Source organism: Bombina bombina, chromosome 1 (genome assembly GCF_027579735.1).
Source record: "Bombina bombina isolate aBomBom1 chromosome 1, aBomBom1.pri, whole genome shotgun sequence".
NCBI classification, from domain to species: Eukaryota; Metazoa; Chordata; class Amphibia; order Anura; family Bombinatoridae; genus Bombina; species Bombina bombina.
The window spans coordinates 624,695,643-624,710,050 of NC_069499.1; the positions used below are offsets into that span (position 1 = coordinate 624,695,643).

The 14,408-nt window shown below is 38.4% G+C and overlaps 1 protein-coding gene across 2 annotated transcripts in view; it reads right to left on the reverse strand.

The window, feature by feature from the left end:
- The window catches only part of OPHN1 (oligophrenin 1), a 268,509-nt gene that overhangs the window by 102,877 nt on the left and 151,224 nt on the right, over nucleotides 1-14,408 (reverse strand). For both annotated transcript variants that reach the window (XM_053699027.1, XM_053699026.1), the window contains exons 10-12: nucleotides 8,990-9,090; nucleotides 4,725-4,816; nucleotides 2,972-3,050 (exon numbers count right to left, since the gene is read on the reverse strand). In XM_053699027.1, the coding sequence (XP_053555002.1) occupies nucleotides 2,972-3,050; nucleotides 4,725-4,816; nucleotides 8,990-9,090 (272 nt within the window). The remainder of the gene's footprint in view (nucleotides 1-2,971; nucleotides 3,051-4,724; nucleotides 4,817-8,989; nucleotides 9,091-14,408) is intronic.

Genomic DNA, 14,408 nt, shown 5'->3' on the forward strand with positions numbered 1-14,408 from the left:
ATTAGTGTTAGGTTTATTTAAGGGGGGTTTGGGTTAGATTAGGGGTATGTGGTTGGTGGGTTGTAATGTTGGGGGGGGGTATTGTATGTTTTTTTTTACAGGCAAAAGAGCTGAATTTCTTGGGGCATGCCCCGCAAAGGGCCCTGTTCAGGGCTGGTAAGGTAAAAGAGCTTTGAACTTTTGTAATTTAGAATAGGGTAGGGCATTTTTTTATTTTGGGGGGCTTTGTTATTTTATTAGGGGGCTTAGAGTAGGTGTAATTAGTTTAAAATTGTAATATTTTTCTTATGTTTGTAAATATTTATTTAATTTTTTGGAACTTAGTTCATTTTTATTTTTTGTACTTTAGTTAGTTTATTTCATTGTAGTTATTTGTAGGTATTGTATTTAATTAATTTATTGATAGTGTAGTGTTAGGTTTAATTGTAGGTAATTGTAGGTATTTTATTTAATTTATTTATTGATAGTGTAGTGTTAGGTTTAATTGTAACTTAGGTTAGGATTTATTTTACAGGTCATTTTGTAATTATTTTAACTATTTTAGCTATTAAATAGTTCTTAACTATTTAATAGCTATTGTACCTGGTTAAAATAAATACAAAGTTACCTGTAAAATAAATATTAATCCTAAAATAGCTATAATCTAATTATAATTTATATTGTAGCTATATTAGGGTTTATTTTACAGGTAAGTATTTAGCTTTAAATAGGAATAATTTATTTATAAGAGTTAATTTATTTCGTTAGATTAAAATTATATTTAACTTAGGGGGGTGTTAGTGTTAGGGTTAGACTTAGCTTTAGGGGTTAATACATTTATTAGAATAGCGGTGAGCTCCAGTCGGCAGATTAGGGGTTAATGTTTGAAGTTAGGTGTCGGCGATGTTAGGGAGGGCAGATTAGGGGTTAATACTATTTATTATAGGGTTAGTGAGGCGGATTAGGGGTTAATAACTTTATTATAACAGCGGTGCGGTCCGCTCGGCAGATTAGGGGTTAATAAGTGTAGGCAGGTGGAGGCGACGTTGAGGGGGGCAGGTTAGGGGTTAATGAATATAATATAGGGGTCGGCGGTGTTAGGGGCAGCAGATTAGGGGTACATAGCTATAATGTAGCTGGCGGCGGCGTGCGGACGGCAGATTAGGGGTTAATAAGTGTAGGTAGCTGGCAGCGACGTTGTGGGGGGCAGATTAGGGGTTAATAAATATAATATAGGGGTCGGCGGTGTTAGGGGCAGCAGATTAGGGGTACATAAGTATAACGTAGGTGGCGGTCGGCAGATTAGGGGTTAAAATTTAATCGAGTGTCGGCGGTGTGGGGGGACCTCGGTTTAGGGGTACATAGGTAGTTTATGGGTGTTAATGTACTTTAGAGCACAGTAGTTAAGAGCTTTATAAACCGGCGTTAGCCCAGAAAGCTCTTAACTACTGACTTTTTTCTGCGGCTGGAGTTTTGTCGTTAGAATTCTAACGCTCACTTCAGCCACGACTCTAAATACAGGAGTTAGAAAGATCCCATTGAAAAGATAGGATACGCAATTGACGTAAGGGGATCTTCGGTATGGAAAAGTCGCGGCTGAAAAGTGAGCGTTAGACCCTTTTTTGACTGACTCCAAATACCGGCGGTAGCCTAAAACCAGCGTTAGGAGCCTCTAACGCTGGTTTTCACGGCTACCGCCAAACTCCAAATCTAGGCCATAGTGTTTTTAAACCTGTTACTCTGTGTTTATGTACAATTAACATTGTGATGCGTAAATAGAGGTGACCAATACAATGTGTAGAGGCGGCCCCTAATTCTAATATCCTAGTGTATAAGTAGGCACTGCTTACCTTCACATCTATCTTTGACAAAGCTCCAGAAAGACGTGAAACGGGCCAGATGACGCCACCCACCTATGCTCCCTACTATGTTCTCAACTGCTGTGATGGTTTTAAACCGACTCTAATTTTACTCTGTAGCAGTGCTTTATGTGCCTTCCAATGATTTATCTCTACCTCACCTTGGCTATACCAGTAAGGGAACTTTATTTCTTTTATATGAAGACCGCAAACGCTGAGTTTAGCTAGTCGATTTTCGCTCCGGGAGAGACGCCGAAGCAGCTCCTGGTTAAAAGCAAGAGTTTCCGCTTCTTCTTTTTTCTGTGCACTCACTTGGCATCCCAATTTTTATATATATATATATATATATATATATATATATATATATATATATATATATATATATATATATATGTGTGTGTGTGTAACTCACCCAAAAACTTAAGTAGTTTTGAGCTACTTTTTTCTCCCAAGTATGGAACTATGCATAAAAGGGACACACTACTATTATCAATGCACTAATGGGAGCTAGCTGAACACATTGGTTGAGTCAATGACAAGAGGTATATATGTGCAGCCACCAATCAGTAGTTAGAGCCTCGTAGTGCACTGCTGCTCCTGAGCCAACCTAGTTATGCTTTTCAACAAACAAAACAAAGAAAACATAGAAGTAAATTGAAAAGTATCTTAATATGGACTGTAAAGTCAAAATTAAACTTTAGTGACTCAGATAGAGCATGCTATTTTAAACAACTTTCCATTTTACTTCTATTATGGAATTTGCTTTGTTCTCTCGATATCCTTTTGTTTAGAAAAAAACCTAGGTAGGCTGATAGGAGCGTGCACATGTTAATAGCAGTCTATGACAGCAGTGTTTGTAACTATGTTGCTATAAACAACGTTAAAAACACTGCTGCCACATGAGCTCACCTAGGCTAGGATTACTCTTTAACAAACGATACAAAGAGAACTAAGCAAAATTGATCATTTAAGTAAATTGGAAAGTTATTTAAAACTGTGTGTATTATGCAGTCCATTTTAATTTTGACTTTACTGTCCCTTTAAAATGACATGCTCTGAATAAGGAAACTTTTATTTTACTGTGCATATTTCCACCAGCAGAGGGCACTCACTCCTCAGTATATAATACTCACCGGTTCTTTGCCATCCATTGCTTCAATCCACAAGCGTCTGTTGGCTTCTGACAGAGCCTGCAAGGTGAGGGTTCCCTGCCTAAAACAAAAGTGAGAGTCTTCAAGAATGACTAAGTCACAAACACACTTTCTTACCACAAGGAGTTAAATATCTATAGCTCTGAACACAACATAAGTACACAGTTGGATTAAATGATGGCCATTTCATTGTTTATTTTTAAAATATCATGTATGTTTAAAAGAAAGGGTTAATATTTTCCCTCAATGTTCAGAGCATTGTTGGGCTTGAACACAGAGCTTAGGTTTAGCCCCCACCCCCATCTAGCCCTCTTATATTCCCATAATTCTTGATAAAATACTGGTCAAGGCTCTGCACTAGTAACAACAGTATCAGACCAGGAATCCACAAGCTTTACGTTGTCATTCATTCTTCTCAAGTTTATGTGTGGAGACCATTTTTATACAACAAATACAGAGTTTCACTGTCAGCCATGTCTGTCATGGCCTAATATTCTGTGACAATCAGGTGTGGTCACATGACAGACTCACACCTAAAATGGCTTTTAGAAAACATAAATCTAGGTATGATAAGCGTACATTGTAATCAAGGTGCCAAACAGAGATTTAGGTACCTTATGTATACTCATCAAGGATATATATATATAGCATTAGTTTCAGTACCGTGTTACAGAAATCAGAGAGCACCCAAGTACAGCCACGTTATGGCAGATCCTCCATGTTTTGGTGGATAACTAGAGACCATTGTCATCTAAACGAGGCCAATAGTGTTACAGATAAGATATATGTAAATTAAATATCTGTTTTCCTCAGAATTGTGAGGTTTCTTAAACCAGTGGTTAACCAATATAGTTCAGATATAGAATATATCAGACAGTCACCCAGTGTTTAGGAGACAGATACCTGTTTTTGTACTTTTAAAATTGTAAAATTTAGAGTCAGATTCAATTCAATGAGTTGTGCAAAAGCCTGTCCCTAAAGTATTTACAGCTTTATTCACTGATAAAATATAAAGTCAAATAATCTCGAATATCTTTACACAAAGATATATATTACTCCAAATTAGCAACATCTTGAAATACTTACAACTATAGACATCCATACTGATACCAAATAGAATGTCTTTCCATTTTGGGGGGCGGTGGGAGGAGTAACAAATATTATATCCAGTCAAATTGAAAGAAAATATTTTATTAGCTATTAATTCCCATTAATAAAACATACCATTATAACAACACATTGTACCCTTGCAAGCGCTCACTTCTAGCATGCATCTTTCAATAGTATTTGTGATACTACAAGGAAAAGCACTCAACCAGAGCCACAGTGACGTAAACAGCCAATGTATAGACTGAAATTCACTAAATAAAGAAGTGACACATATAGAAGTCATCACACTGTTATGCAATCAGTTCAAATGCACAGCGGTGCAGACTACTTTAATCAGAGCAATATCTTACTTTGTTGCTTGGTAGTAAGTTAGGGCACAATGAATGGAAATATGCACTATTTAGATAGCCATAATAAAAACAACTACAAGGGTAAAATACAGAGTTTCACAGACTGTATGACTTACTATTGGCAGTATAACGCTATTAGTTTTTTCAGTGAACAAGATATACATCGATTTCAGTAAACAGAGTTTGCTTTTCTTCTGGCCAGAAAGAATGCAGTAACCAGCTGGTATTACATACTGAATAGAGTCTAGATCTTCTATCATAGGCTTAGTACTCACCTCTCATTGGTCTCTATATCGAAGCAGAACCTCTTATCGATGGACTCGCTTTTCCGTCTGATGCAAGACTTGAGCGTGAGCTCCTGGTTTCCCTGTGAGATAGGACAAATTAGAGATAATTCAGGGACAGATGGTAAAGGTGGGAGGATTACCAAGCAGGCTTTCCTTACAGACAAACAGGATTACAGCATCAGACACAATTATACAACCTGCCGTATTGTATTGTACACAAGTATACAGAAATAACCTTTTTACAGACATGGGGGCATGGGAACCAGCTTAACACCTGTGCTCTAAAATATCCCTGAAGATATATTTTACTTAAAGGGATATTAAACAGTCTGTTTCATTGTTCTAATAAGAAAGCACTAACCAGTTACTATATAATTAATAGAAACCATTGCAATATGTATTATTCATCTATTTAAATCCATTTTACCTTTTATTTAAAAGCTCATTTGTGCAGTGTCCATTACTTCCTGCCACAGCCCTATAAGGATTATGTGGTCCATTGATTTTTAACCTTTTTTTTTGCCGTGGCACACTTTTTTACATTAAAAAAATCCTGTGGCACACCACCATCCCAAAATTTAAAAAAAAATCACACATTGTAGCCTAATACAGCATATATATATATACACACATAAACACAAACACACACATACTGTATGTATTGTGCTGTTATGCCATGCCTCCTACAAACTACCCCTGCACTGGGAGTAAAAAACAAGCAAAGTTTAAAAAATATGTCACACTGTTGTCAGTCTGCCGTGGCACACCTGAGGATCTCTCACGGCACACTGGTTGAAAAACACTGATGTGGTCTATACAGTAAGCTTATCTAGCATGATGTCATAAAACTTCTAAAGTTGGTTTATTGACTAGATAAACTGTCAGATTTGCTCATGCTTAGAACTGGGACATGCGCATATTTTTATATAAAAAAAAAAAAATGTTTTATTTATTTATTTTTAAACAAATGTTTCTTTCCTGTGTAAAGCTACATTTTTTTTTCATTCTTTTGCGACTTGTCCTTATCCAACCACAGAGCTGTAATAGTTGTCTTTATCAGCCAATAAGAAGCAGTCTGTCCTTTGAGTTGAGCAAATGCACTTCATGTTTGTTTCGTTATCAACATGAACATCATTAACTATTTTTTTATGAACAACACTCACCTATGCCTATCTGCTGCCCGCCCACATCCCTGCCACTATAATAAAGTTATTCACCCCTATTCCGCCACTCCCCGACACCACCGCCACTAACTAAACATATTAACCCCTAAACCACCAGCCACTACTAAATAAAACTAATAACCCCTAAACCGCCAGCCCCCCACATCGCCACTAATAAATTAAACTATTAACCCCTAAACCTATCACCCCCTAACTTTAAATTAAAATTACAATATCCCTATCTTAAAATAAATAAAAACTTACCTGTGAAATTAAAAAAACTAAGTTTAAACTAATAATTAACCTAACATAACTATAGTACTAAACTATTATACAAAAAATAAAAAATAGAAGACAACGCCTGGCTGAAGATAGAGGACGCTGCCTGGATAAAGATGGATGTCTGGACTTCAGAAACTATGAGTGGATCTTGGGGGGTAGTGTTAGGTTTTTTAAAACTTTTTATTTGGGTGGGGGTTTTTTTTAGATTAGGTTTGGGCTTTTTTAAAAGAGTTGAATGCCCTTTTCAGGGCAATGTAAAAGAGCTGAATGCCATTTTAAGGGCAATGTCCATACAAATGCCATTTTCAGGGTAATGGGTAGCTTAGGTTTTTGTTAGAGTTAGGATTTTTATTTTGGGGGGTTGGTTGGGTGGTGAGTTTTACTGTTGCGGGGGGCTTCGCATTTTTTTCAATAGCCCTTTTAAGGGCTATTGGTAGTTTATTGTAGGCTAGGGGGTGTTTTTATTTGGGGTGAGCTTTTTTATTTTTATAGGGCTATTAGATTAGGTGTAATTGTTTTTATTTTTGATAATTTTGTTTGTTATTTTTCGTAATTTAGTATTTGTTATTTTTCGTAATTTTAGACTTAGTAGTGTTTTTTAATGTGTAATTTAGTTTTTTTAATTGTAGTATAATAGTTTAGTATAATAGTTATGTTAGGTTAATTGTTAGTTTAAACTTGTTTTTTTGTTAATTTCATAGGTAGGTTTTTATTTATTTTAAGATAGGGATATTGTAATTTTAATATAAAGTTAGGGGGTTGTTAGGTGTAGGGGTTAATAGTTTAATTTAGTTTTTTGCGATGTGGGGGGCTGGCGGTTTAGGCGTTAATAGGTTTATTTAGTGGCGGTGATGTGGGAGGCCAGAGGTTTAGGGGTCAATACATTTATTATATTGGCAGCGTTGTCGGGGAGCGGCGGAATAGGGGGTTAATAACTTTATTTCGGTGTTGGAGATGTTAGGGGCGGCAGATTAGGGATTTATGTTAGGGTGTTAGGTTTAAACGTAACATTTTTTCCCCAAAGACATCAATGGGGTTGCGTTGCGGAGCTTTTCATTACACGCTTCAGGTGTTAGTTTTTTTTCTAACACTCTCTCCCCATTGATGTCTATGCGGAAAGCGTGCACAAGCACGTATTCTCAGCCCTTGGATTTTGTGCGGTATGGAGCTTATCGCCACCACATCGCACGCACAAAAATGGGCCGGTTCTTAAGCTTACATTCCTGCTTTTTCAAATAAAGATAGCAAGAGAATGAAGAAAATTTGATAAAAGGAGTAAATTAGAAAGTTGCTTAAAATTGCATGCTGTATCTGAACAATGAAAGAAAAAATTTGAGTTTAGTATCGCTTTAAAGGAACAGTTAAACCTTGAGATTTTAACATAAGATGTTTAGTTATGTGCTGTAATGAATGACAGTAATAATGGTCATTCATTATTTATTTTGCTCCCTTTCATGTACTTTACATTCTCAATTCTCAGAACTTGAAATGCACACACTGCACACTTCTCAAGGCTAACCCTGCTACCTACCTTTTACAGCTAGATATGTTTTTGCAGTCCTGTACACTGTCATCAGGGGGTGAGGGTATGAGAAGGTGCAATATACGTCCTGTATATAGCTTATGAAATATTTATGTCATCAGGATATGCAATTTATATTGCTATTCTTTATATAGGAGGCTTAGCCATACTGGGGGAGCAGGGCATACAGGAGGAGGAGAATAAGGGGGCTGGGCTGATGGGCTCCACAAATTTACATTGCCCAGGGCCCCACATATGTTAAGGGTGGTCCTCTGCTTTTGTTAATTGTAAAAAAACATTTTATAATATACCTGGAGTATGATCTCTATCTGCTAATACATGCTTTTTTTTTCCATAAAAGATTAATTATTTATAGGCCGTTGCCATATCTACATGAAAATTATTAAATATTTTATGATTCAGTTTATTTAAATAAGCTGCAGGGGAATTTCACAATCTTCAGAGGAAATTACTTATAATTGCCTGTTATGTCCTAAGTCGTGCTATACTTACCTATACTTCCCAGCAGCGTGGTTAAAGCCCAGCTGTGTCTAAGTTGTCGACTTCCTCAGTGCACTAAGGGCCACACTGTTTGGTATTGAATAGTAACGAGGAGCAAGCTGGAGAGGAGATCCTCTGCTGCAGGCGCCAGGATTCACGCTAAATAGCATTGCGTTAGCGCAGCCGGCTATATGGCGCGGTCTGCGTGGATTCTTGGACTTCTATTAAGGTATGTGCTTTAGTTAGCTCTTTTTTTTAATATTCTCTATAGATTTGACCTCTGGCATTGTACTTGGTGCCAAGACTGAATGGGAGATGTTAAAAGGTTTCTTCAGACTCCCATTCAGTACTTAGTTATTGTTCTGTGATGATCAAACCGCTCATGTTTCTGGCCTGTTACCTGGCTTGACCTTGGCGAAGTTTTTGGATCAGTTACTTGTTTTAACCCTTTACTAAGATACATATTTACTGGGCTGGTTATCTGGCTATTGAACTCTGGAACTGTGCTCTGTCCTACGTATCTGTCTCATCCCCTTGCTTATTCCTGGCTCTGACTTCTGGCTTGTCTACGGATCACTTTTCTGAGTTCCTCATAACAGAAAACTGCTCCTTTTTTGTGCAATTGGTTCCTGCTCCAAATTTAGGTAAACCTTATACCTGTGCATGAAGTAACTATATTATAATTTAGTGTAACTGTGGTTGTCCTCCAACCTGCATAAACAGCAGTGTAAGAGCATACAAATTGACCTATGAGCTTACAAGTTTTGCAAGGCACTATAACTCACTTGCTTGGATCCAGGCTTCTGCTCCAAGGACAGCATGTTTAATGTTCTCCCCTCCTTGTCGTACCTGCAGTAATATTTTACCCAGGTAATGCCAAGAGCCCCTGGAAGTAAAAGAAAGAAATAAACAATAAGATAGTGTAATAAAACCTCTGACTTAACTGCTCAGTTTATAAAAAAGTTTAACACATTAGAAATGTTATACAGTCAAACAGAAGGCCATCTAAATAGTTCCATCTGCCATATTACCTCGTACTAGAATAAACACCATCATGGAGACCACAATCTCTGCTCAGTTTGGAAAATTATTATTTATATTAAGATATGATTCCAGTCATAAATCCCTTCTGGCTTCAATGGGAAACAAATGACAAAGCAAACCAAATTATTTCTCCTAACACATCTGCTTTTCCTAAATTGGGTTCACTGAACCCCAACTTGCAAGCTGCATTTGTATCAAAGAACCTGTAGATTTGTCTGGAAAAAAGGCACATTGTAAACCTTTGCTTTTGCTAAAATTGACATTAAATGAAATACTTTGGAGGAATGTAAAGAAAAACACCTGTAGGCATAGGGCAAATGAGCAGGGCAGATCCCAGGGAAGTTGTATTAAAGGGACAGTAAAGTCATAATTAGATATTCATGATTCAGACAGAGCATACCATTTTAAACAACGTTCCAATTTAATTCTATTATGTAATTTGCTTCCTTTTATTGTTATGTTTTGCTGAAAGGTTTATCTAGGTAAAACCAGGAGCAGCAAAGAACCTAGGCTCTAGCTGTTGAGTGGTGGCTGCAAATATATATATATATATATATATATATATATATATATATATATATATATATATATATATATATATATATATATATATATATATATATATATCTCAATTGTCATTGGCTCACTCATGTGTTCAGTTAGAAACCAGAGAATGAAGCAAATTTGATAATAGAAGTAAACTGGAAAGTTGTCTAAAATTGTATGTTCTTCCGAAATCATGAAATCATTTTTTTTTTGTTTTCATGTCCCTTTAAGTCATTGAAAAAAATCCCTTTATAAATATAGTAGCCAATTTTTATATAACGATTATTAATAAAATATGTCCGTTCCCCTGTAAACACTTTTGAATTTTCTGACTACATTTGCCTCCAGTACTTGAAAGGCTATTTCTTATAACCACTGTAAAGCAGAACTTCATTTTATTGTACAGAGAATATGATCCCTTAAAGGTTTCCTGACAGATGAATGTATAAATAGTATAATAAAAATGCTGTACCAAGTAAGATGATTTGCCACAACTTCCTTAAATCAAAGAAATCTGTAATATTCCGACATCCTAGGACATTACTTTGTTCTCTTACAGCACATTGCCAAATGTATTTAAATTTACAAAAACATAATTTATGCTTACGAGATAAATTCCTTTCCTTCCTGGCAGGGAGAGTCCACAACTTCATTCCTTACAGTTGGGAAATACAACACCTGGCCACCAGGAGGAGGCAAAGACACCCCAGCCAAAGGCTTAAATATCCCTCCCACTTCCCTTATCCCCCAGTCATTCTGCTGAGGGAACAAGGAAAAGTAAGAGAAACATCAGGGTATAAACGGTGCAATATAAAAAGGGAGCCGCCCATCAAAAAATAAATTACGGACGGGGTCGTGGACTTTCCCTGCCAGGAAGGAAAGGAATTTATCTAGAAATTATAAATTATGTTTTCCTTCCATGAGGCAGGGTGAGTCCACGACTTCATTTCTTACTGTTGGGAAAACTATACCCAAGCTCCAGAGGACACTGAATGAATAATAGGAGGGAACAGAAAAAAAGAGGCAGACCCTATTCTAAGGGCACTACAGCCTGCAAAACCTTCCTCCCCAAAGCTGCTTCAGTCGAAGCAAACACATCAAACTTGTAAAATTTAGAAAAAGTGTGTAAGGACGACCAGGTAGCCGCCTTACAAATCTGATCCATTGAGACTTCGTTCTTAAAAGCCTAAGAGGAAGCTAGTGCTCTAGTGGAATGAGCCATTATACTCTCAAGAGACTGTCGTCCCGCTGTCTCATAAACTAAGTGGATGACCCTCCTCAACCAGAAAGTTAGAGAAGTGGTAGTAGCCTTCTGCCCCTTACGCTTCCCCGTATAGATGACAAACAAAGAGGAAGATTGTCTGAATTCCTTAGTAGCCTGAAGATAGAACTTCAAGGCACGAACCACATCTAGATTATGAAGCAAATGTTCCTTCGCTGAAGAAAGATTAGGACATAAGGAAGGAACAATAATTTCTTGATTAATGTTATGATTCAACACCACCTTATGGAGGAACCCTAGTTTAGTGCGTAAAATCGCCTTATAAGCATGAAAAAACAGATAAGGGGGGTCAATTTGCAAAGCAGAATTCTGAGAAACTCTGCACGCAGAGGCAATAGCCAACAAAAAAAGAACCTTCCAAGATAACAATTTAATGTCAACGAAGCCTGCTGCAAAACGCTAAGAACAAGATTGAGGCTCCAACCGTGTTTAGGCAAATGGAACAAAATTGAGCAGACGGGCAAATCACAGCATCCTCACAATATAAACAGGAATTATTAATCCCTACTTAAAAAATGGCACCTTAATACTGGCAATGGCTGGGGCACTCACCACCTCCTAGACCCAGACAGCTAACAGTAAAAACACTCTCCTCAGGAGTGATGTCTGCAGGAGGATCTTAGGAAATGAAAGAGACCTCACCCAGTCGCGTGGTATGTAGGACAGGACTTCCCCTGCTATGAAAAAGGGCGCCAAGCTATTATGAGCTGCGCAACATTTCAAAAACTAAAGTGAAACCTGTTTGTTCCAAGCCAAAAAACGCACAGTCTATGAGCCTAATAAAACTCTCACATTTAGCAGATAGAAATCCCCAAACTGTTCAAATAATCTCCCTGAAGGAGATATTAACCCTTGATCCTATCAAGGTATATAGGAGCCACACTGTGAGCCTGTATAGCATTTTAAATTGTATATATAAAAACGGTCTTACCCTCCAGGATCCATGTTGTGGAACAGGCACAGCCTCTCAAGTGTGACAGTCTTGCAACAGTGTTTCTGACATGGACCTGAGTGTGTAGCAGCAAGCAGTGAAACTCGTCAACACTGATTGCTCAGGAGCCGTTAGCGACAGTCTGGATGAGTTCGCAGAAAAACTTTCCCTGCATCTCCAGACTCTAACTTTCATCAATACTCTCACTGAGAAGTTGACATGATTACTTAAAAACTCCAGTCCTTTCTCGAAGGGAACATTACAGGACTATCCACATTTTCTGACACTTCTCTGCCACCTACTATAGCGACGAAAGGCAAAGAATGACTGGGGGATAGGGGAAGTGGGAGGGAAGGCTGGGGTGTCTTTGCCTCCTCTTGGTGGCCAGGTGTTGTATTTCCCAACTGTAAGGAATGAAGTTGTGGACTCTCCCTGCCTTATGGAAGGAAAATAGATTTGTAGAGCGGATAAGAACCAACAAAAACAAAGTCTTTCTATATTTATTTCTGAGGTGTAAAGTATATTAGTTCTCTGGATAGCCTTATGCATATGTTAAGCATTCTTCAATGTCTCTATAGTCTTTGTCTGTAACATCAATAATGGAAGTTGTTTAATCAAATAGCCTTTCTGTAAAGAGGGGCTTCTGCAAATTGCTCCTCAGCCTGTTAGTTTCTGACGCTCTTGTTCTAGTCTTGCTCTTGTGTAAAATGCTTTCAGCCTCAGCTTTTGTATAGCCCTTAAAATACTTGAGCATTTCTATCCCCTCTAAGCAATACATCTTAAAGACATGAAGTACCGTTTAGTAGTCTGCCTATAAACAGCTTCTAGTTTATTTATATCGTTCTGGAGTTATGGTATCAAGAACACAATATTTAAAGTGAGGCCTAAATCAAAATAAAGTGGAATAAGAACCTATTCAACGTCATTGTTTTATAACATGTGTTTCCCCATCCTCCAGGCATTAAGATGTAACAGATGCACATTATGGTTTGCCTTACATTCAACAATTTTATATGGTTTGCCTTACATTCAACAATTTTATTAAAGGGCTATAATAGTAGAAAAATGACATGCTCTAATTTATTTGTAATTTTAAGATTAGCGACCCTATACTACAGTGGGTTTAACCCGCACAAAGAGGTTAAACACCCAGCAGAAGCACCTGTAGGCAGTACCGGACCTACTCAACCAGGGCCCTGGTGCAAGATTTTTTTTGGGCTGCCAAAAGGTAAGTTAGTAGAAAGCAGCAGTAATAAAATACATTCTGCTCTGTATATTGATTTTGAGGATAGATAGATGAACCTACAACCAGCACTAATAAAAGTCTTCCCTGCATTAGTATTGTACACATTCTGCACACACCTATGTATAGACTGGCTGTTATGGGTCCCCTCCAGCTCTTGGGCCCTGGTGCAACTACACAGGCTGCACACACCTATGTATAGACTGGCTGTTATGGGTCCCCTCCAGCTCTTGGGCCCTGGTGCAACTACACAGGCTGCACACACCTATGTATAGACTGGCTGTTATGGGTCCCCTCCAGCTCTTGGGCCCTGGTGCAACTACACAGGCTGCACACACCTATGTATAGACCAGCTGTTATGGGTCCCCTCCAGCTCTTGGGCCCTGGTGCAACTACACAGGCTGCACACACCTATGTATAGACTGGCTGTTATGGGTCCCCTACAGCTCTTGGGCCCTGGTGCAACTACACAGGCTGCACACACCTATGTATAGACTGGCTGTTATGGGTCCCCTACAGCTCTTGGGCCCTGGTGCAACTACACATTCTGCACACACCTATGTATAGACCTGCTGTTATGGGTCCCCTCCAGCTCTTGGGCCCTGGTGCAACTACACAGGCTGCACACACCTATGTATAGACTGGCTGTTATGGGTCCCCTACAGCTCTTGGGCCCTGGTGCAACTACACAGGCTGCACACACCTATGTAAAGACTGGCTGTTATGGGCCACCTCCAGCTCGTGGGCCCTGGTGCAACTACACAGACAGCACCAATGGTAGCTCCGCCCCTGTCTGTAGGGACCCGCAAAGCTGGTCCTGAGAGCAAACTGCTGTTGATCCAATCAGCAGCACTAGTTACACAGTTGAATCATGCAACTAGCTATGATGATTGGATCAGTAGCAGTTTCCACTCTGGACCTGCGGTACTTCTACTATGTGTTTAATCCCTTTGGGGAGGTTAACAAATTAGAGCATATCATTTTTTCCCTTTAAGTTTAAGACCTGTCTTTTTTACGCTATGCAACCACCAGTAAGAAGACAGACACAAACGGTTAGCGTAGTTAATAGTAATAATAATTCCCATGCCTGGAGAGCCATACTAAAAGACCTAACACAAGACTATTGCTGGGTTTGTCGCAGCTAACATTAGTTACAAG